The 23,397-nt window shown below is 42.6% G+C and overlaps 2 protein-coding genes across 2 annotated transcripts; one reads left to right on the top strand and one right to left on the bottom strand.

Moving 5' to 3' along the window:
• Positions 1 to 11,018: 11,018 nt before the first annotated feature.
• LOC119295399 (sec1 family domain-containing protein MIP3-like) lies at positions 11,019 to 18,534 on the top strand. Its single transcript, XM_037573816.1, has 7 exons — positions 11,019 to 11,345; positions 11,698 to 11,841; positions 13,438 to 13,590; positions 15,505 to 16,005; positions 16,107 to 17,627; positions 17,699 to 17,767; positions 18,166 to 18,534. The coding sequence occupies exons 1-7, from the start codon at positions 11,298 to 11,300 to the stop codon at positions 18,292 to 18,294; spliced, it is 2,565 nt and encodes an 854-aa protein (XP_037429713.1). The 5' UTR covers positions 11,019 to 11,297; the 3' UTR covers positions 18,295 to 18,534.
• Positions 18,535 to 21,441: 2,907 nt separating this feature from the next.
• On the bottom strand, positions 21,442 to 23,141 carry LOC119295398 (putative auxin transporter-like protein 4). Its single transcript, XM_037573815.1, has 2 exons — positions 22,351 to 23,141; positions 21,442 to 22,257 (listed from the first exon to the last, which is right to left on the bottom strand). Exons 1-2 carry the CDS (start codon positions 23,139 to 23,141, stop codon positions 21,597 to 21,599), a joined length of 1,452 nt encoding a protein of 483 aa, XP_037429712.1. The 3' UTR covers positions 21,442 to 21,596.
• Between the last annotated feature and the right edge of the window lie 256 nt (positions 23,142 to 23,397).

Below are 23,397 nucleotides of genomic sequence, written 5' to 3'. Positions count from 1 at the left end.
CCCTCAAAGGATTATTTTCCATAGTAACAAGTGACATTAAATTTTAGCACACTATATAAATGTTTCCTTACCAAATTCCACTTACCAAAGGCACTTCACTCCCCGACAACGACGCCATAAAGGAGTCTTGATGACCCACAAGTATAGGGGACCTATCGTAGTCCTTTAGATAAGTAAGAGTGTCGAACCCAACGAGGAGCAGAAGGAAATGACAAGCGGTTTTCAGTAAGGTATTCTCTACAAGCACTGAAATTATTGGTAACAGATAGTTGTGTGATAAGGTAATTCGTAACGGGTGACAAGTAACAAAAGTGAAAATGGTGCAGCAAGGTGGACGAATCCTTTTTGTAGCAAAGGACAAGCATGGACAAACTCTTATATAAAGCAAAGTTCTCCCAAGGACACATGGGAATTATTGTCAAGCTAGTTTTCATCATGCTCATATGATTCGCGTTCGTTACTTCTATAATTTGATATGTGGGTGGACCGGTGCTTGGGTGATGTACTTACTTGGAAAAGACTCCCACTTATGATTAACCCCTCTCGCAAGCATCCGCAACTACAAAGGAAGAATTAAGGTAAACCTAACCATAGCATGAAACATATGGATCCAAATCAGCCCCTTACAAAGCAAAGCATAAACTAGGGTTTAAGCTTATGTCACTCTAGCAACCCATCATCTACTTATTACTTCCCAGTGCCTTCCCCTAGGCCCAAATCATGGTGAAGTGTCATGTAGTCAACATTCACATAACACCACTAGAGGAGAGACAACATACATCTCATCAAAATATCAAACGAATACCAAATTCACATGATTACTTATAACAAAACTTCTCCCATGTCCTGGGAACAAACGTAACTACTCACAAAGCATATTCATGTTCATAATCATAGGAGTATTGAATAGCATTAAGGATCTGAACATATGATCTTCCACCGAATAAACCAACTAGCATCAACTACAAGGAGTAATCAACACTACTAGCAACCCACATGTACCAATCTGAGGTTTTGAGACAAAGATTGGATACAAGAGATGAACTAGGGTTTGAGGAGATGGTGCTGGTGAAGATGTTGATGGAGATTGACCCCCTCTCGATGAGAGGATCGATGGTGATGACGATGGCGATGATTTCCCCCTCCCGGAGGGATGTTTCTCCGGTAGAACAGTGATACGTCTCCAACGTATCTACTTTTCCTAACGCTTTTCCTCTTGTTTTGGACTCTAATTTGTATGATTTGAATGAAACTACCCCCAGACTAACGCTGTTTTCAGCAGAACTACCATGGTGTTGTTTCTGTGCAGAAATAAAAGTTCTCGGAATGGAACGAAACTTTGCGAGGATTTTTTATATAATAAAAGAGAATTTCTGGAGCCAGGATGGACCTGAGGGGGGGCACCTGGGTGGGCACAACCCACTAGGGCCCGCCAGCCCCCCCAGGCGCGCCCAGGTGGGTGCTGCCCACCTGGTGGCCCCGCTGACCTCCAAACCGACACTATAAAATCCCATATTTCCAGAAAAATCAGGAAGAAATAATTATCGTGTTTGACGAGACGAAGCCACCGCCAAGCCCTGTTCTTCCTCGGGAGGGCAGATCTGGAATCCGCTTGGGGCTCCGGAGAGGGGCATCTTCGATCTTCATCATCACCAACACATCTCCATCGCCAATTCCATGATGCTCCCCACCGGGAGTGAGTAATTCCTTCGTAGGCTCACTGGTCGGTGAGGAGTTGGATGAGATTCATCATGTAATTGAGTTAGTTTTGTTAGGGCTTGATCCCTAGTATCCACTATGTTCTGAGATTGATGTTGCTATGACTTTGCCATGCTTAATGCTTGTCACTTTGGGCCCGGGTGCCATGATTTCAGATCTGAACCATTTATGTTATCATCATTATATCCATGTTCTAGATCTGATCTTGCAAGTTATAGTCACCTACTACGTGTTATGATCCGGCAACCCCGGAGTGACAGAAATCGGGACCACTCCCGGTGATGACCATAGTTTGAGGAGTTCATGTATTCACCGTGTGCTAATGCTCTGTTCTGGTTCTCTATTAAAGGAGGCCTTAATATCCCTTAGTTTCAATAGGACCACGCTGCCACGGGAGGGTAGGACAAAAGATGTCATGCAAGTTCTTTTGATAAGCACATATGACTATTTACGGAATACATGCCTACATTATATTTATGAACTAGAGCTAGTGCCATATCGCCCTAGGTTATAACTGTCTCATGATGAATATCATCCAACAAGTCACCGATCCAATGCCTACGGATTTATCTTATATTGTTCTTGCTAAGTTACTACTGTTGCTACTGCTACAATATCACTGCTATCACTGTTATTGTTACCGTTACTACTGCTGCTATCATCAAAACTATCATACTACTGTGCTACTAATCAGTTTGCTGCAGATAATTGATCTCCAGATGTGGTTGAATTGACAACTCAAACAGCTTCGCTGGAGCCCTAGATTGGTCCTGCCCAGGTTCTGCCTCGAGATGGCGGCGCTTCGTCCCGAAAGCTTCTCTTTGATTTTTTCCAGGGCAAAAGACACGATATAGCAGAAGATGGGAGTCGAGGGCCTGCCAGGGGCCCACGAGGCAAGGGGCGCACCCTCCACCCTCGTGGCTGATTGGTGGCCCCCTTTGGTGCTTTCTTCGACCAATATTTTTTTATATATTCCAAAACTGATCTCCGTGAAGTTTCAGGACTTTTGGGGTTGTGCAGAATAGGTCTCTAATATTTGCTCCTTTTCAAGTCCAGAATTCCAGCTGCCGGCATTCTCCCTCTTCATGTAAACCTTATAAAATAAGAGAGAAAAGGCATAAGTATTGTGATATAATATGTAATAACAAACCATAATGCAATAGATACCAGTATAAAAGGATGATGCAAAATGGACGTATCAGAGAACAAAGTGTGGACTTTAGTGGATTTGCCCGATGATCGGCAAGCCATAGAGAATAAATGGATCTTCAAGAATAAGACTGACGCTGATGGTAATGTTACTGTCTACAAAGTTCGACTTGTCACAAAAGGTTTTCGACAAATTCAAGGGGTTGACTAGATGAGACTTTCTCACCCGTAGCGATGCTTAAGTCTGTTTGAATCATGTTAGCAATTGCCGTATTATATAATTATGAAATCTGACAAATGGACGTCAAAATTGCATTCCTTAATTGATATCTTAAAGAAGAGTTGTATATGATGCAACCATAAGGTTTTGTTGATCTTAAAGGTGCTAACAAAGTGCGCAAGCTCCAGTGATCCATCTATGGACTGGTGCAAGCATGTCGGAGTTGGAATGTACACTTTGATGAGGTGATCAAATCATATGGTTTTATACAGACTTATGGTGAAGCCTATATTTACAAGAAAGTGAGTGGGAGCACTGTAGCATTTCTGATATTATATGTGGATGACATATTATTGATTGGAAATGACATAGAATATTTGGATAGCATAAAAGGATACTTAAATAAGAGTTTTTCGATGAAAGATCTCGGTGAAGCTACTTACATATTGAGCATCAAGATAGATCGAGATGCTTAATAGGATTTTCACAAAGCACATACCTTGACCAAGTTTTGAAGAAGTTCAAAATGGACTAGTCAAAGAAAGGGTTCTTGCCTGTGTTACAAGGTGTGAAGTTGAGTAAGACTCAAAGCCCGACCAAGTAGAAAATAGAGAAAGAATGAAAGTCATCTCCTATGCCTCAACCATAGGTTTTATAAAGTATGCCATGCTGTGACCTGTTGAAGTACCTTTCCATGAGTTTGGCAAGGTTATACAATAGTGATCCAGGAGTAAGATCACCGGCCAACTGTCAAAATTATCCTTAGTTACCTAAAAGGACTAAGGAGATATTTCTCAATTATGGAGGTGATAAAGAGTTTGTTGTAAAGGGTTACGTCGATTCAAGCTTTGACACTGATCCAGATGACTCTAAGTCTCAATCTGGATACATATTGAACGTAGGAGCAATTAGCTAGAGTAGCTCCATGCAGAGCATTATAAACATAGAAATTTGCAAAATATATACGGATCTAAATGTGGCAGACCCGTTGACTAAAATTCTCTCACAAGCAAAACATGATGACAGCTTAGTACTCTTTGGGTATTAATCACATAGCGATGTGAACTAGATTATTGACTCTAGTAAACTCTTTGGGTGTTGGTCACATGGCGATGTGAACTATGGGTGTTAATCACATGGTGATGTGAACTAGATTATTGACTATAGTGCAAGTGGGAGACTGAAGGAAATATGTCCTAGAGGCAATAATAAAGTTGCTATTTTATATTTCCTTATTCATGATAAAGGTTTATTATTCATGCTAGAATTGTATTGATCAGAAACTTAAATACACGTGTGATAAGGTTCGAGCGATAAAGATCTTCGTAGAATATGTAGGAGCCAATATGTGCATACAGGTTCCACTATTGGTTATTAACCAGAGAGGTGTCTCGGTCATGTCCACATAGTTCTCAAACCCCTAGGGTCCGCATGCTTAACATTCGTTGATGATATAGTACTATATGAGTGATGTATGTTGGTGACCGAATGTTGTTCGGAGTCCCGAATGAGATCACAGATATGCCGAGGAGCTCCGTAATGGTCCAGAGGTAAAGATTAATCTATGGGATAATAGTGTTTGGTCTTCGGAAAGGTTTTGGAATTCACCAAAAGGGGTTCTAGATGTTTCTGAAATGTTTTGGTACAAGAACACTTTGTTTGGGCCAAAAGGGAAAGCCCACGAGGTTTTGGGAAAGCGCAAAAGGAAGTTTTGTGGAGTCCAGGGGCCAGGCGCTAGGGTCCCTGGCGTCTGGGTCTAGACGACGGGAACCCTGGCGTCTGATCCTGGAGTCCGAGAAGGATTCTTGCCTTTCGGGTAAAACCGACTTTGAGGAGGCTTTTACTCCAAGTTTTGACCCCAAGGCTCAACGTATAAATAGAGGGGCTGGGCTAGCACCCAAGACACATCAAGAATCACCAAGCTCTATGCTGGCAACCCCGTCCCCTCTAGTTTATCCTCCGTCATAGTTTTCGTTGTGCTTGGCGAAGCCCTGCGGAGATTGGTCTTCACCAACACCGTCACCACGCCGCCGTGCTGCCGGAACTCATCTACTACTTCGCCCGTCTTGCTGGATCAGAAGGCGAGGACGTCATCAAGCTGAACGTGTGCTGAACACGGAGGTGCCGTACGTTCGGTACTTGATCGAGATGGATCGTGAAGGTGTACGACTACATCAACTGCGTTGGTAAATGCTCCCACTTTGCGATCTTCAAGGGTATGAAGATGATATCCCCTCTCGTTGCTATGCATCTCCATGGATAGATCTTGCGTGTGTGTGTAGAATTTTTTTTGTTTTCCATGCAGCGTACCATAACAAACTTTAAGGTCTAGAGCATCATCCAGATTCCCATAGCCATGCTCTAGCTATCAAGCAATAGAGGCGGAACAAGTCACAAGCTAGGTAAAACTGTTGAAACTATGTATCAACTATGTAGCTCATACACATAATATGAAAGATTTAGTAAGGTGGGAATGTTTTCCCATCTATATATTATGCTTGTTTGATTAAAGACGAAACCCATGTATGAAACTATTTACAAAGACTCTCAAACTAAACTATCTCCCTACAATTCTAGTGTTGAGAGGGCATTTTCTTCAAATACTTACGCATACAATACAAAATGCATTCTCAAAAGATGAGGGAGAGCATTACTTGAACAATTACCTAGTTACTCTTCTTGTAAGAGAGTTCTTTATAAAGTATTGCATAATTCCATCCAGTGGCGGCATCAGGCCCCAGGTAGCCTGGGCTGCCACCTTGGGCATGGCCAAGAAATCCTTCATGGACTGTAGCTACAAGGCCGGTTTGGGCCGATCTTGACTCTGCCATTGTTTCCACCCTTTTCCTTCTAAGCATGAAAAATAGAGTTATGGTGTAATTTTATCTTTTGTTATGTATTTTATGTTATTGGTTTGGAAAGCTGTCCAAAATTGCCCCACTATCATTAAGAACCCGGATAAAACTGTAAGGTTGGTTTCAAAGATGCAACGCAACAGGAGACATGTGGATGCCAAATTATTGCTAGAAGAACAACTGAACAATTTCAAGTGAAAATTATAAAACATGAGTGTTATTCCAAGCCATATAGGAATTAATTTTCAAGTAAAATTATATGCTCAAAATTACAAGTGGATTATGTCACTCACGCAACAATTTTCCCCATTGAATGAATTTCTCCATTCTCTTTTTGTTAGACTCTCTCCCTTTGTCTATGGAATAGATTTATCCAAATTATTTTTTGGTAGCGGTCTACTATGAGGTTTTGCTTGATTGTAAGAAGGAAAAAGTTCTACGATAGTAAAATACCCAAGGGGATCCCCTCTTTTCATTGGGACATCTTCTCCACCAGGACATTATCTGGCAGTTAAGGAAGGAGGTGAAACCCTAGGCGCAAAGTCCAAGTTTCCAAATAGCTTAGACCTAACCTCATACTGGGTTAGCATATGACTCAAACTCACTTGTGTCTTTGTCCTCGCCTCAGGCAAAAAGGTAAGACGAGGTTGCTACCACATGGACTATTAAGTTTATACGTTGGTGTGCACTCACTTTTATAAGTTAGCGAAGCGAAGTTATCATAACCATACTCACACACATGGGCCATCATGGGAAATGGCCAGGATGTCACTATGGGCAAAAACAATGATATTTAGAATAGCGTCTATAGATTAGAAAAGCAGAAAATAGATCCTAAAAAATAGTACACAGATCCATAATAACTCTAGACATTTTAGATAAATTGCAACTATAAAAAAATCATATTTTTAACAGAAATAAATACAAATATGTGAGTAATACTAGGAAAACATCAAATTTTATTAGTAGGGCAAGTAAGTTTCCAATTCATGTGCATGGGATTATGAAAAAATGCGGCAAACTAGTCAAACAGAGAACAAAGCAACACAACTCATCTCATCTCAAAGAATGGATTGAACATCATCTCTAGTCCCAGTTACCAATTGACTTTTTCCTTTCCTTTTTCATGTAAATAGCTGATAACTTTATTTTATTCTACCATCGAACAATTTTCTATGGTCTTTGCATCAAAATATGAGACATGCAAAGATCATAGGATTGGAGATGAATCCATCATTTCATAGACGTGAACAATATGAAAAAGACAATCTCATTGACACATATACAAACATACTTGGAGACATGGATGAATATAGAAACACAAGGGAAATCGTGGCAAGTCCCATCCATGGAAAAGAAGGTCAAAAGATATAGGAAATGAACTAGGGGTTTAGGAGGACATCTATCAACGCGTAGGCATGTGTTTTTTTCATATCGGGAATCATTCAACCACAAAGGACTAAATTTAAGATACACCCTAAATTTGGTTTTAGGTTCGCTCCGATTCCCTCCACGATGTGATACACATAGGCTAGTTTACACGTTTTTGATTCTTGTTTGAACTTGCAACAAAAAATATCTCTAGGTGGACATGGTGCTCCCGATCTCTCTGCCTCTTTGGATAGAAGCACCACACAATTACCTCTACTTGCTGAATACATGACCGTGCATTACACACATTGTTCCATTTTTCCGTTGTGCATCTTATGGTGTCGTGTGTCAATATTCTCACGAATAACTTTACAACTATACACTTTTGTTTCTCTTTCATGACCCCCATTTCACGACAAATAACCAGACTTAGAAATTTAGTCAGTTCTCACCTCCTCAGATGCTTCGGTTCGAATAGCTGTAAGAAGATATTGTGCATGTATTGCAAAGATAAACCCATGGTGGAAAAACGCCTAAGTAAGATTTTTGAGGAGCACAAGGGATCCCCGATGGAGATATCATCTCCATCGGTACCCTGTGTCACACCCTGAAAATTGCATGAATTAACTAAGTAGACACCGACCATTAATCGAGCCATCATTTTAAAAATGATATTGCCTTGACTGATTTCAAGTGTTTATCTTCATTTTTACTGGATGTTTCAAAGTTTATCTTAGTTATTTTATTTGGTGTTTCCATAGGATTGTATTTCATACAAAATCCTATAACTATCCTCTTCCAGTCCTATGGCCTAAACTATTCCCACTGATAATGGCATGTGGTTAAAACCCCCAATTTTTTGGCCAAAAAACAATTAAACCCATCTTCTTTTCCAACACTCCAAAGTAGAGCTTTGAACTATTTATATATTTTTCCATAACATAAATTTATTACATTCATTTTTTAGGTCTATTATATATAAGATTACTATTCCCTTCAAAAAATATTAGTTCCAAAGATATTTAAGTATTTTTTAATTCTTTTGAAAGACCAGAAATGGCACTTAAATAAGGAAACGTATTTATGTTCACCCAATCCCCCCCCCCCCAAATTTTGTGGAGAGACTTGTTTGATCATTTAGGTCAACATATGTGAGTCTCACCACATGGTCGTGTGCACTCCCTGCGTCCGCGAATAAGTGTCTATCTACCTTTTGTCCTAGGTCAAAGTTTTATAATTTTGACCAACTTCATACAAAAGGGCAGTGACATATATGACATCAAATTGGTATATTATGAAAGTACATTTCAAAATGGATCTAGTGATACTAATTTAGTGCCATAAATGCTGCCACTTTTCCCAATAAAGTTGGTCAAAATTTTAAAACTTTGACTTAAGACAAAAGTTGGAAGTACACTTATTCACGGACAAAGGGAGTATCATGTCGCCCAAACATCAATCAAACGTCCTTGTGGTCAAACCTAGGGTTTGATGTTTTTCTCATTCCTCTTGTTGGCAAAATCCCTAGAATATTACTAGAGACTCTCCTCATTACCCATGGCACGATGGTGTTTAACTAATGATGGGCGAATACTAGTTCCATGCTCGTTTGCGATGAATGAGTTTGTGGTTAATTTTCTATGAAAATTGAGAAAAGTACATGAATGTATGAGATTACCAATCAACTACCTTGCAAAAGATCTTGCTAATTGTATGACGATATGAAATTCGCCCTAGAAAATATATTATATCCGAAGAGCTTCTTAGGCGATTCTTGGAGATAAGTTATTTTTCTTGCTCATGGGTTCTTTCCCTTTGCCTCCTATTCTAATGATACCACATAAATGATCCAACTCCTTTGCATTCCTTCATCTTTTTCTATATGCTAGCTCCTAAGTTTAGATATTCCACACTGAAAAGAAAACATGATATGAGAAGCCATATCAACGCTCGAGGTACCAGAGATGTTTGGTACTCCCTCATTTGTTTGCAAAATCAATGAGAGACAAGGCTAGCAATTTATTTCCTCTCTTACTCGTGACTACTCGCTTGGGTAGTTATTGATTAACACTGATATTCAATGCGGAAGGCACAAGCATGCATGGCCTATTTGATCCGCCGTAGTATTAATTTTTACCAGATGATTATGGCCCTCTAAAAGATTTAGAGTAACTGTACTGAATTTCTTAGGAGAGGAAATGAATACATGAGGCTATTTTTGTTTGCCTATCACAAATCTTCCTCCCGGCGGTGCTGTTTCATGCAAATTTGCTAAAGATTTTCAAGTTGTTCTTTAGTGAACAGAGGAGTCCTTTTTAGTCATGTCATAATTTACTTCAGATACTTCTCATATTTTTCATAATGGGCAAAAACATACAACACATCTATAAGAAATAAATATATACATGATGTGGTGACATTATGAAGTTACAATATCATGAAATAGTTTTTGTGTGCCCAACATGAAGTAAATTCTTTCAGGATTTGTTTACATAGAGAAGTGTTCTATGAAATATGCATCATAGACGTTTTTGAACATATGAATTGATTACATGAATTATAGAAGAAAAAATACATCAAACACAATATTGGTTATGGGCTATTTGTATAAGCCATTTGCATGAAGAATGATGAGTCCAAAAGACTGGTGAATAGGGCACCAAAGGAGTCCCTAGACTAACTTTCTATGGTCATTGCTAAAGCACATCAAAGCAAAAACCACCGTCATTGTCACCTCCTTGGCACACAATACATGGATGGACGCTCATCAATGCACAAATGTGTGTTGAACACATTTACCTTGCGCTATCTAGTCTTTGGTCATAAGCACATGGTGTCCTAGCACGAATGATGTGTTGGATGATTTTCAAGAAATCATTAAGCATAGATCTAGAACCTACAACTAGCTATATGAGGAGACTTTGCACATTAGATGTTTTTAGATCTGACATTTTCTTCTGTATTTGCAAGCGAGAGTAATAGAGTGAGTGAAAAGAATTTGGTGAGATAAAGAAAAGAAAATAGGAGTCAATCGGAGCCTGTGCCTAAAGGGCCACACCATAATATGGTAGGAGAAATTTAGCAATATTGGTTGCTAAAAAGGTAGGGTAGGGAGTTGATTTTTTGCGGTCGATCTCAATGGATAGCTTCAAAAGTCTATTTGAGATTTTTTTTGTCACAAAGGGATTTTTGTCCACCTAAATACGAGAGACTACTACGGAGACAAGCCTCAAACTTGAGTTGGCTAGGTGGTATTAAGAAAACAGATTAAGTAACTTAGCTCTACTAAGTCACAACATGACTTAATCGTTAGAGTAAATATTTACAACCAAGATTATTCAGGGTAACATAGACTATGCACTGCGCATGTGTCTTGTAGCATGAGTATATATTTTCACCAATACCTCGCTAATGGGGTAGGCTTGGTCATATTTGAGGGTTTATGAAACCTTGACGAGTTTAAGGTACAAACTAATAATTTTGGTTATCATCTGAAATTTCCTCAACTGATTTGTGGGATCATTTAAATATTTCAAATTTAGAATTTACATTTGGGAAGAAATATATTTTCTTTGGAGAAAAGGAAAGAAGAGAACCTTTTTTTTTTGAGAAAAAGGAAAGAAGAGAACTGATGTTGCTTTTGTAGCTGGGCCGTATTCGCATGGGCTTGGGAAACCAAAGACTGAACTAAAACGGAGCTAATCCTCCTCCTGCGAGTCCCCCCACCGTCTCCTCCGCGCTGATCTCCCGTGTAGCAGCCAGCGACGCATCTCCGGCGAGCTGCAGCTCCGGAGGTGGTATCCATCTCTCCTCCCCTTCCCTCCCCCCTTCGGCGGGAGCGGCGGGGTCTCCGGATTCTCTAGCCCCGGTCACCGACGGCAGTTCCCTCCGGCTCCGCCCCTCACCCACGATCCGACCGCATCACCCGGTGGCGTCGCGGTGAAGGTTCCGCAATCTTCTGGGGACCTAGGGAGTGAGACGCCATGGTGGCGGTGGATCTGATCGCGTCCTGCCAAGACTCCATCCGCCAGGTCGAATCACTTCGCGAGTTCCCCTTTGCTGGTTCCGTACTCTTTTTTGGCTTGCTCGTTTTCTTATCGATCCTTCGAGAAGTATCAGTGCGTAATTTTTGATGATGGAGCGCATGAGGATTCTTAGAATTTTCCGCCTCCAGCAGTTTTTCTGTTGAAGAAGAAACAAACATTTGGAGCTTCCGAACCGAAGTAATCCATCTTAAAACGAGTGGTAAAACATGGGGCTGCTTTATTGTTAACTCAATATGTAAAAGAATTGAGGAAAACTGCCCGGTGATGATTCTACAGTGTAGGTATAATCTTCCCAGCTTGCACTATAGAAATTGATTCAGTTACTGGTGCTTTGCAGATTGGAGATGAGATTGCAGATGCACTAGTGTACCTGGATGCAGGCACTCTGGAGGCGTTCCAGTTTATAGGAGCATTCCCTCTGCTTCTCGAGCTCGGTGCTCGGGCAGTGTGCAGCTTGGAAAGCACGTCTCCTCTTGATGCTGTAAGGTTCCGTTGCTCTCGCTTTCTATCTAATATCAAGCAACTACAGAAATCTACAACTTGCCCTGTTTCCCTATAATTTGATGGTCATGGTGCGGTGATTCTAGTTTCTATGAGTGGTGTTGGTGGCAACTCGAATGTTTAATGAATGTCGTGTAGCATTACTGGGCTATTTTTCTGATGATTTACGCACTGTACCTGCATTGTGGAAATTGACTATGGCCAGCAGATGTCATATGAATAACGCACTTTGTAAATTGCAATTCACTTATTTTCGTTGTATTAAGTTAGTAGGCAAGCCAGAACTTACATGTATGCACACTAGGTTTTAGCGATGATGTATTTCTATATGCATCTCACCCTTGTATAACCCCCTAACATGAGTTTATGCATGGTTTTGCCAAGTCGCCATCCATGTAGCTATTATTGCTTCTGTTAACATCCATCTCACCCTTTCTTCGCTAACCATAAAGTCATATGCAAGTAAGGTGCTAGAGCCAGGTCTTGCAATCAATGATGCCAATACATGTTTGGTGTGTGCCTTGATCTCCTCGGGCTCCTGCGGTCATGGGAATGATAGTGTGTGCGTACAGGGCACTTGACACAGGGCTCTGTCGTCTAGCATTGCCATGGCACGGTGTGGCATGCTGCGTGTGTACGTGGTTGCACGTATCTAGAATTATCTATCCGTGAGCTTTTTTGGCTCAATGTATAACAGCCGTAGAAGCAAACAGTTGAGGGGAATGTGGGTAGAGGGGGAAATAACTGAAAGAAATGTGGTGCCTTCTGTCATCACCTGAATAGCATCCGTCGTGGCCTCGTGGGTGCCGAAGTTGTGATGGTCGTAGTTCATAGTGAAAGTTGGACTTCTGCGATAGTTAGGGTGGTAATTAACTGATTGTTGAAGTACTGCCTATTGATCTGGCAATATACTGAGTCTGTATAATTTATATTTATTTTTTCTTTTTCTGATTTCTTATGATGGATAGGAAATGACAATCCTAGTAACCTGCATGCTAACCTTGGTATGCCAGTGTCGTGAGTACTGTGAAGTGGGCCTTGCAGCATGGCTGTAGAGATACAGGATGCTAGAATAAGGAGGCATTGACCATAGATGAAGGAGAGGGTTTTGAAGAAAGAAGGTCATATGTTCTTGATAATAATGGCTGCACTTCTTTATCTTTAAATAGAATAGAGATTTCGAACCTAACTAACATATATGATGCAATCTACATCTCCTCCCAAACTAACAAATGCGACCAAATCGATCAGTGCAGCTCTCACTATCCCGACGTCCCTCATGGCCACAATTGTTTTTAGCTGCATTGTTGGCTTGCTGCTGTAACTAGACTCTTGTGGCTATCTGATTGTTGGGCCTTGGGCCTTAGCTTGGCATTTGCTGCTGGTGTGCACGTCAGACTGGCTGGCATCTGCCACGTCGATAACAGTAAAGATGCAGTATTCTTATATGCAATTAACAAGGTTTCTTGTGTCTTACTATAGAAACAGGGAAATTTTATTACTTTCTGTACTCGAGAAATGGTCTGTCTTGTTGTTCTGCTCTTTACCTTATCACCTGATGTATCTGTGTTCGCAGGCTGCTGAGTGGAATTCAAGTTTTGCTCATCCAGCAAGGAAGATTGTCGTGATTACATCACGCCTTCTTAGTGATGCACATCGGTATATTATACGCTGCTTGGGCAACCATGGAACTGTTTCACATTGTACTGTATTGACAGCGATTTCCGAGGTGCTTAACCCCTGCAATAATATGTTAATTGTGATGACTGGTTTGCTTCTGAAGGGTCTGATCATACTGCTAATTATATTATTTTACAAATTTTTAATTTTACAAATAAACTTGCAACGTAACTCTTACAAGAATTTACAGCAAGTCAGCAATTATGGCCTAGATGTTTCAATCTTCATCGGACTTCCGTGGGGACTGGTTTTCCCTGAAGTGCATCTTTCTCGTGTCTCGAAGACGTCTCTTGTCTCCATCTTGGTGATCAGGGAAATATCCTTCACGGCCTTAGAGTCAGTCACCTAACAAAAGAGTTTGAGTTTTTACATAGGGGATGAATGGTGTTTGAATTTACTATTATCTACTAGGACCCATGGTCAGCTCAAATGATTTTCCGAAACCAGTCTGAGAAAAGAGTCTGAAGATTTAGATCCAGAAATCTATGATCTTAATTTTTCACGGGCTGCTAGAACCCCCCTATGGTTTTCTTTCCCTATGCATTCGCAGTTCCTACGCAGAACAGGGAATGATAATGCCATGATTCTCTCTTCGTTGAAAAATGCAGTATACTTGTACTGGTGCAGGAGTTCATATTTTTCTAGAAAAAAAAATCATCAAAATACGTGTTGGTCACTGCTCATGCTGGTAGCATTGCATCTACTATATCTGCACTGTTTGATCTCTGTTTGATCTCTGTTTATTAGTGGCTTGCATGTTCCCTGTTCCAAAACTTATTGGATTTATCATAAGGTCACCACGAGTCACACACTTTCTGTTTTATGTACTCCCTCTGTTCCTAAATATAGGTCGTTTTAGAGATTTCAATATGAACTACATACGGATGTATATAGACATATTTTAGAGTGTAGATTCACTCTTTTTGTTTTGTATGTAGTCCATATTGGAATGTCTAAAGAGACTTATATTTAGGAACGGGGTGTAGTTTGTAGTGTACTTGTGTTTTTCACTGTATCTACTTCAAAACTAGCCTGATTCGGTTGAGGTCCTCATGAGTCCTGAACTATCTGATTTATGTAGTAGCCTTATAAAGGATGGCAATGGGTCAGGTTTGGATCGGGTTGAACAATATCAAATCCATATCCATATCCATGAAGACAGTCTTTGCCTGCCCATGAAAAAAATCCATGGGTGAAAAATTGTGTCCATATTCAAACCCGATGGATATCCATACCCACTGGATATCTATTGGGTCCTCTCAAGACATATAAATAAGACATAAGACAATGTTAACATAAGATCTTCCATTCTTCATCTTGTGGCAAGCTAGGCTTCACTTATTGTAAACGTCGACTAACAACCTAATATCATTTAGTATTTTTCTAAAAGATGAGAATGAGAATGACGAGTCATTTTAACGAGGAGATAAAAATAAGGGAAGGGGCGCCGGAGTATGTTGGTGGGGATTGAATGTCAACTAATAAAAGTTACGGTGGGGATTGTGCAATTTCTTTTGCATGTTTTACATAATAAAGTGTAAAATTGAAGTGGGACATGTGACTGTGGGGTAGGGATAGCAGATTTTTGCCCATTAATGCATACTATTGGGTCGGGTTTGGGTATATCCACGGGTACAAAATTATATCCATGCCCTACCCACGAGCAATCGGGTCGGGTCTGGGCATCGCCCATGGGCATAAAAGCATATCCAAACCCTATCCATTCGGGTCGGATATCCATGGGTATCCATGTCCATGGGTAAAATTGCCATCCTAATATATGAGGGTATCAGTAAGAACTTCTTTGCGTACATTGCTTCTTCTGAAATTCACAGTTAGTTTTGCCAAAATGCATGCCCATCTTTCTTATTCACTTCATTATCTTAGAGCCTTCTTAAATCTATTTCAAGTTATCGCAAAGTTATGCGAGGAACCTTTTGAACCTTTGGTGAATTTATTGCAGATTGGTCACTCAGCATATGTTGATTCCCCACTTGGACCAGATGCTTTCCGGGAGTATGAGACATTACTCATTCAGGACCATGAGGAGCTTCTAAAGAAGTGTGGGAAGTTGAACAAGGATAAAGATAACATCCCATACACAGAAAGAGATTTCACCTCAGATGGTGATACTAAGTGGGGTTCTGGGGTGCACTATGGCCCTTCTGAATCTAGCCCGAGGAAAAAGGATTTTTCTAATGATGACTTAGGTCAGGTTGAAGCAAGAGGAAAGAGGTTGTCTGTAACCGTGTGTCACTTTCCGATGATTTTCTCTCCTATTTCCTCAAGGACTTTTGTTTTACCTTCGGAAGGTACAATTGCTGAATCATATTTGTCAAACCACCGTGAGGATTCCCTTGGCCCTGGTCTACCCTCCATATCTACTGGTAAACCTTTTGATGGCAATGAGGTGCCCCCAGGACTAACCTTGACTGCTCAATTCTTGTACCATTTGGCCAATAAGGTAATGACTTCTATCATGTGCAGCATGCTGCATTGTAGTTGCTCTTATCTACTTTTCAAGCACGAAACCTTTTGTTGATCTCCATTACAAAATTTGTGTAGATGGACCTAAAGCTTGATATATTTTCACTTGGTGATACATCAAGGGCCATTGGGAAGCTGATGATGGATATGTCAAGTCTATATGACGTTGGTCGTAATAAGAGTTCTGCTGGTCTACTGATTGTAGATCGTACAATTGATCTCCTAACTCCTTGCCTTCATGGCGACTCATTTCTTGATAGGATGTTGTCCTCGTTGCCACGCAAGGAAAGGACTTCATCCGGTTATGCAGCGAAAAATCCTCAAACTCCCAGCAAGCATTCCCAAGCTACTGTAAAACGTTCCCCACTAGATATAAAGGTCCCTTTTGAATCAGCCTTTAGCAAGGAAGAAACTAAGAGCAGAACCAGCATGCTGTCTGAAAGTATGATGGCATTTGTGTCTGGCTGGAACTCTGCTGAGGTTGACTCCGAAGTTACCTGGCTACCTGATTACTCCGACAAAGCACATGATGGCAAAGTAGGCACTCTAAGTGGCTCTTTCCTATCCAACTATGCTGGAGTGCGCTACTTAGAAGCATTATTAGACAGAGGAGCAAAAGATGGGTTGGTGTTGATTAAGAAATGGCTTATGGAGGCTTTACAGCTTGAGAAGCTGTCCTCTCCATCTAAAGGTCGACAGACGGCTTCTATTTCAGAGCTTCCTTCTATGGTGCAAATGCTCTGTCAACACGAGCTGTCCTTGGTAAGAAACAGAGGGGTTATTCAGTTGGCACTGGCTGCTGAAATGGCTCTCCAGGAGCCTCAAAGTACTCGCTGGGAGGCCTTTACAAGTGCTGAGAGAATATTAAGTGTAACATCAGCCGAGACAACTCAAAGTCTTGCCAGTGAGATTCGTGATTTCATCAACACTAGCACTTCAGTGGAATCTCACAAACAAGGTAATACCATGGGGTCTACGCAAGGCCTTCTGACTTTCCAGGACATATTACTTCTAACGGTCGTTGGATATATCTTGGCTGGCGAAAACTTTCCTACATCGATAGCTGGTGGTCCATTCTCTTGGGAAGATGAACGGTCACTGAAAGATGTTGTGGTGGACTCTATCCTTGAGAGGCCATCATCTGTGAAGTTCCGGTTCCTTGATGGTTTGGAGAAGGAACTTGAAGCTAAAGGTAGATCTAAAGATGGTGATAGAAATAAGGACTCTAGTGAGCCTACTTCTACCACTACCGATGATTTTGATGACCAGTGGGATAACTGGGACGATGATGATGATGCTGATCATCAAAAAGAGGAAGCTTACGGGGACATGCAACTTAAGTTGGAAGTACGGGATAGGGTAGATCAACTCTTTAAATTCTTTCATAGCTTGTCCAGTATGAGATTACGTTATCAAGCTCTTGGAGAAGGGTTGGCAGCACTGAGTCGGTTTGAGACTGATAGCTACTCAAGAAAAGGCTTGCTTTATAAGTTGATATTAGCTGTGTTGACGAGATTTGGCATACCTGGCCTTGAGTATCATTCATCAGCTGTTGGCCGTTTATTTAAAAGTGGATTGGGTAGGTTTGGCCTTGGACAGGTACGTTGGTCGATTGTTTTCTTGCTGTGCCATTTGTTTTAGTTACGAGCTCACAGTTGTTTTGCCTGCAGTCCAAACCAAATTTTGGCGATCAAAGTTTTCTCATCGTTTTTGTTGTGGGAGGTATCAATACTCTTGAGGTACGTTCTGGTCCATATTTTTTGGCTTATTTATTTTATCATGTCATGATGAAGTTTGTTGTTTCTGTCGTAGTTTGTGATATATTCATTAGTATTGAATCTCGATCTGGAACTACACAAAGGATGCACAACAAGATTTTGATTCGTTTTATTGGAACTGTCTAGATCAGTACACTGCTTTATTAATATCCAGTAGAACCTCTTTCTCCACAATATCAGATTTTAATTCATACAGCTTGATAAGCATACGTCAGATTGCAGATCTCTAATCCAGAGATCGCAACCAACCACTAAAGAATACTTGCTTCTTCCTGAGAAAAACCATATAACCCAAATCCCTGTTTGTTAGTGTTAGAAAGCAGTGTTGTCTTTGATAAGCTTGGTGTTTTTCATGCAAGGTCCGGGAAGTCATGAAGGCAATCTCAGAGAGCGGCAGACCTGATGTGGAGCTCATTCTTGGTGGTACAACCCTTCTCACCCCAGACGACATGTTTCAGTTAATGTTGGGCTCATCCAGCTTTACTTAGACATTAATTAGACATAGATTTAATTATTGCTTATCGGTACAGTAGCAATCATGTAAATTTAATCTGTACATGTTTTTGCTTCTGCGATGGAATTTTTGAATATTTACTGGCTTAGAGAATTGTTAAGTCACAATGTTGTAAACTCGTATAATTTCCACCCTCATTTCTCAGGAGGTTGTATCAGAATATAAGATCCAGCCCCTGGCTTCGACCCAGTATTTAGGCTGTACCTTTGGACTATATTCATATATTGTCTGCAATACAAGTACACAACAAACTAAGGCCTCCTTTGGTTTAGAGGAATCTTGTAGGAATTTCATAGGATAGAATTTCTATAGGAAAATTTCCTTTAGAGCCCTTTGGTTTGTAGGAATGGAATCCTATTCTTATGGAGAAATTCTTCCTATCCTCCACATTTCATAGGAAAATAAACATTAGCCTAGGCTCAATGGAAAAAATCCTATGATGTGAATCAAAGGGCATCTCCTTTCCTATTCCTACTCATAGGATTTGAGATACATGTTATCTCATTTCCTATGACTTTCCTATTCCTACGATTTTCCTACCCTATGAAACAAAGGAGGCCTAAACAGACAATGGCCAAACGTGGCAAATACTAACTTACAATGAGTTTTTTTTTTGCTAACTTCCACCTTTTTTCGCCAATGTACCTTTCTGTGTGTCCTTTTTTGCCTCCATTAATAGGTAGCAGATGTACTTAATTGCCTACCTCTACAATCTCTATCAAGGCATCGTGACAAAACTTTCACCATCTTTTCTTTCTCTTCTCTACCTGAAACTTCCAAATGCACCATGCCACGGCTTCATTTCCATGAGCCCTCCAAATCTTGGTTCTCTTGTTGTTGGACACTCTGGTCTCTGGAGAATCTTGGTGTCGCATCATTTCCTTTTATCAAGCATGCATGTGTAGACTATATTGGATCCTTCAATTATTGCCACACGCGCACACTTACTGAAGAGCAAAATAGATGGACCAAGATTCCTCCAGATCTGATGTTTGACGTGAGGGGCTGTTGCTTGGGCACCCTACAGTCTCTGTCCTTACAGGCAGGCTACCGTTGTAGCTTTGCTTGGCATGTACCCTGCCTGGCTGCATCTGCTTAATCTTATTAATCATCTGCTATGCTAATCACTGAGATAATCAATGTTTTGTGTCCATGGAACCGTGGACATGTCAGAAACTCCCAGCTCCGAATAATGCATGCTCTTGGATCCATGGATGGATGTTTGCCTGATCTTGCTGTCCTGTTTGTTGCTGTCTGGATCTGGGGCTACGCATCTTGTAGTTTCCTGATTCAGTAGATTTGGCTGGACCTTTCTGTCGGCTAACTTATGGAAAATGACAAAGAAAGTGTTACGAGCAAGCATGTGTTTTGATTTGCTGATACAAAAAGGAGGATTTGAAATTACAATGGGTTGTAGCCTTTCAGGATAACATCGTCTAGTTAGCTTGCCAGGCTTGAAAATTTGCAATGACAAATAATGTCTGTTGATACCTGAAGAGTTGAGACTAGAAGGTGAAGGATGATGGTCTTCTGGGCTGGAGGAGATCTCGTCCAGTCCTCTTGGCGCCTGTGCATGCCGAATGATCCTTGTCCGTACCCCGCCGGAGGTGGAGAAGAAGGCGATGCCGCCGCTACAGACACGGAGGCGACGCTGCTATCGGCGCATGCTTGGTTGATTGCGTCCTTCCTTCTCCCATGATCTGTTGTCATCTAGCAGTTGTCAGCATTTCTGCATTCAGATCACCCGGTTGGTTTGAGTAGCAGTCTCCATGAAACTGTACCTCCCCCTGCTAGTGTTGACTGGATTTCAGGTATATCACCCATGTTCCAAATCATGAGGCGTTTTGGATATTTTAATATGGACTACATACGAGTGAACAAACCCACTAAAACACATATATACACATTCGATTCAGAAAAAAAGTTAGAACATCTTATAATTTCGAACGGAGGGAGTACCTTTTTTCTTGCAAAGGAGGTTACAGAGAGAGTAGTTAATTAGTTTCTTTTCGTTTGAAAATCGTTGTTCTGCTTTTCGTCACACGTCCTACAGTTTCTTCACAACAAAGGCATGCATGGACCAGCAATGCCGAGGACAGCCCTCTCACACCTTTCCCCAACATGCAATGCACACATGCTGTCAGTTCCAGCTGATCTTTCTCCCCTTCGTCCTCATCTCTCACTGCATTATCAGAATCTGCAAGTGACTTTGATTTTCTGGGACAAATTAAAGGTGGACCAAAGCAATGCGTGATCATTGTCACACGTGATTCTTCGACAGGTGAAATTATTTAGTTGTCCTGTGGGTATCATCAGTTAACTGGATGGATGGATGCATCATCATCATCATCACCATAGGATGTCCGCTTTATGAAGGGGATGGATCATCACCACTCCTAGTCCTAGTAGATGGTAGGACCCTCTAATTAGTCTAATGTATCCAGGAGCAGTGGCGGCGCCAGGATTTGGCCACGCCCCCGGCCGCCCCAGGCAGACTTTGAGTACTGTAGCTGTATAGTTACACTGTTCTCTACAGTATACAAAGGGAATCAGCTTCACGCCCCAGGCAGCCGCCCGGGCTGCCTGGGGCCTGTCTCCGCCGCTGTCCAGGAGTATGTGAAGATCCGAACTGGAGTGAATTGATTAGCAGGGAGGGTCGCTGCAAACTGGCATGCATATATGGACAGGACATGGCACAAAATCTCTAGAAATTATCTCCAATGTTGTAGTGTAGCAGCACATGTATGCATGCCACATCACAACCTCGCAACAATTAAGCTAAATAAACATCCCGCACAAAAAACAATTGAGCCAAACAATCTCTGATCATCCTCTTTCGGGTTTCTGAACTCTACAAATTTAAAATGCTTCTAATTAAAAACCAAGGAGCCGAATCATATAGGAGAACTGCATGTGAACTTTATAGATGGGAGAAGAACAAAGCGGAAGCCCGTACAAAGAAAAGATGGATATATCACTGATCTTAAGATACATACATTATATACACATACATACAGTTCTCATGAACTCTGTTTCAAAAATAATAATAATTACAAACATGACACACACACACACACACACACACACACACACAAACAAACAAAACACGACACGGTCAAAATTCAAAAACAAGCTCCGATTTGATTTTTCTTTGTGAGAGATTAACTAAAGTTTCTTCTCTCAAGAAGAAACTAACTAGGCATGTTGAATAATCTTTTAATTCAGTTTGCTACTTATATGGGTAGGTGATTAATCAAAGATTTAAAAGCTAGGTAATTAGTGCCTTGGAGGGCACTGGTAGCACTTGGTGAAGAGTCCGAAGGTGTTGACCTGGCGCACAAAGTTGACGGTGCTGGCCCAGCCGCCGAACCCGAAGCCGACGACGAGCACCCACGCCACCACGAAGCAGTTGGCGGCGTACATACCCGCCCACCCCCCGAGCCCACGCGGCGGCCGCTCCACGGCGCTCTCCCTGGCCGCCGGCGCCGCGAAGACGGCCATGTGCGCCGCGGCGGGGATGATGTACACGGTGAAGCTGACGAGGAGGGACCCCACGGTGGAGTTGATGGGGCCGAAGAAGGGGAAGACAACGGCCAGGAACCAGATGGGCGCCACCACGGGAAGGCGCGCCGCCGCCCTGCGGAAGATGCCGGTGCGGTCGCCGTGCACGCCGATGGCCTTCTCCCAGACGAAGTAGAGCGGCGTGCAGGCGAAGCCGAAGGTGATGAACTGGTGGATGAGCATGAGGATGACGGCGGCGTCGCGGAAAGGCGTGCGCGGGAGGAGGGAGAAGGCGTTGGAGTGGTCGAGCAGGGCGTCGCCGAAGGCCCAATACATGGCGGACGCGGACGGCAGCGTTAGCGTCAGCACGTACAGCGTCGCCATGAGGTAGATGAGCTTGAACTTCTGCGGCTTCCACATGGCGTGCATGATCTCACTGTGCAATTATGCATGCAATGCAAGATCCATGAGCAGGAGTTCAAAAAACATGCAAAATTACTTATAATTAAGAGAATAAGATGATGATTACACAGTGACAGCGTGGCCTCCGAAGGTGTAGAGGATGTTGGTGGCCCCGGTGAAGTAGAGCACCATCTTGGTGGGCGCGGAGTGGGTGACCCCTTCCAGCTTGCCGTGGACGAGGGCGGCGGCGGTGAGGTACCAGGCGGTGTAGGTGGTCATGAGGAGGCCGAGGAAGGACCACATCCGGTAGTTGTGGAAGGAGGGGATGAAGACGGTGGTGGCGCAGCAGGCGCCGAAGATGTAGGTCCACGTCCGCTTGTCCATGGAGTCGTTGATGTAGTAGATGTTGCTGGCGCAGGCGATGAGCTGGATGACGGAGCCGAAGAGGAGGAAGGTGCAGTTGAAGAAGAGGCCGGCGTTGCGCCAGTGCCTGCCGAGGAGGCCGTCCAGGACCTCGAACCACTGGATCACGTGGCCCCGGAAGTCCACCTTGTCCCGCTCCTTGCGCGTCCGGTACTCCACGTACAGCACGCTGATGAGGTACGCCGTCCAGCTCCCCATGAGCCCGTAGAAGAGCTGCAGCGCGATGCCGCTCGCCATCCCCAGCTGCGAGAAGGAGTAGGGCAGCGTCAGCAGCACCTGCGCCACCTGGTTCGACGAACAGCTGAACCACGCGTCGTACGCGGAGCCGCCGTGCCAGAAGAGGCTCGACACCAGCTTGCTCCTCCCCGATGGCGCCGCGCCGCCGCCCTCTCCGCCTCCCGCCCCTGCCCCTGCTTGATGCTCGCCGTCGCCCCCTTCTCTCTCCATCTCCACGTAGTTCCCCGCCACGATCGTCTCCACCTTCTCCGATGCCATCCTCACTCTTCTTTCTCTGCTCCTCCTCCTCTCTCCCCTGCTATGGCAGAGGCTGCAGTACTATATAGGATCGAGCAAGCAAGCAGCTGGCGAGATCGAATGAATCATAAAGAAAACGCTGGTGTAGCTAGTGATGGGCGCATGCATGCATGGATGGGGGCGCAGCACACGAGCGGACCTGGCCCATGCACCAGCTGGCAGACTTGTGATCGTTCTCTTCTCCCTTTTTCCTTTTCCGTTCCTTCGGTACATATAC

The sequence above is a fragment of the Triticum dicoccoides genome, chromosome 4B (assembly GCF_002162155.2).
Source record: "Triticum dicoccoides isolate Atlit2015 ecotype Zavitan chromosome 4B, WEW_v2.0, whole genome shotgun sequence".
NCBI classification, from domain to species: Eukaryota; Viridiplantae; Streptophyta; class Magnoliopsida; order Poales; family Poaceae; genus Triticum; species Triticum dicoccoides.
Note: the sequence above shows the minus strand (reverse complement) of the source record. Positions and strands in the feature narration are given on the sequence as shown.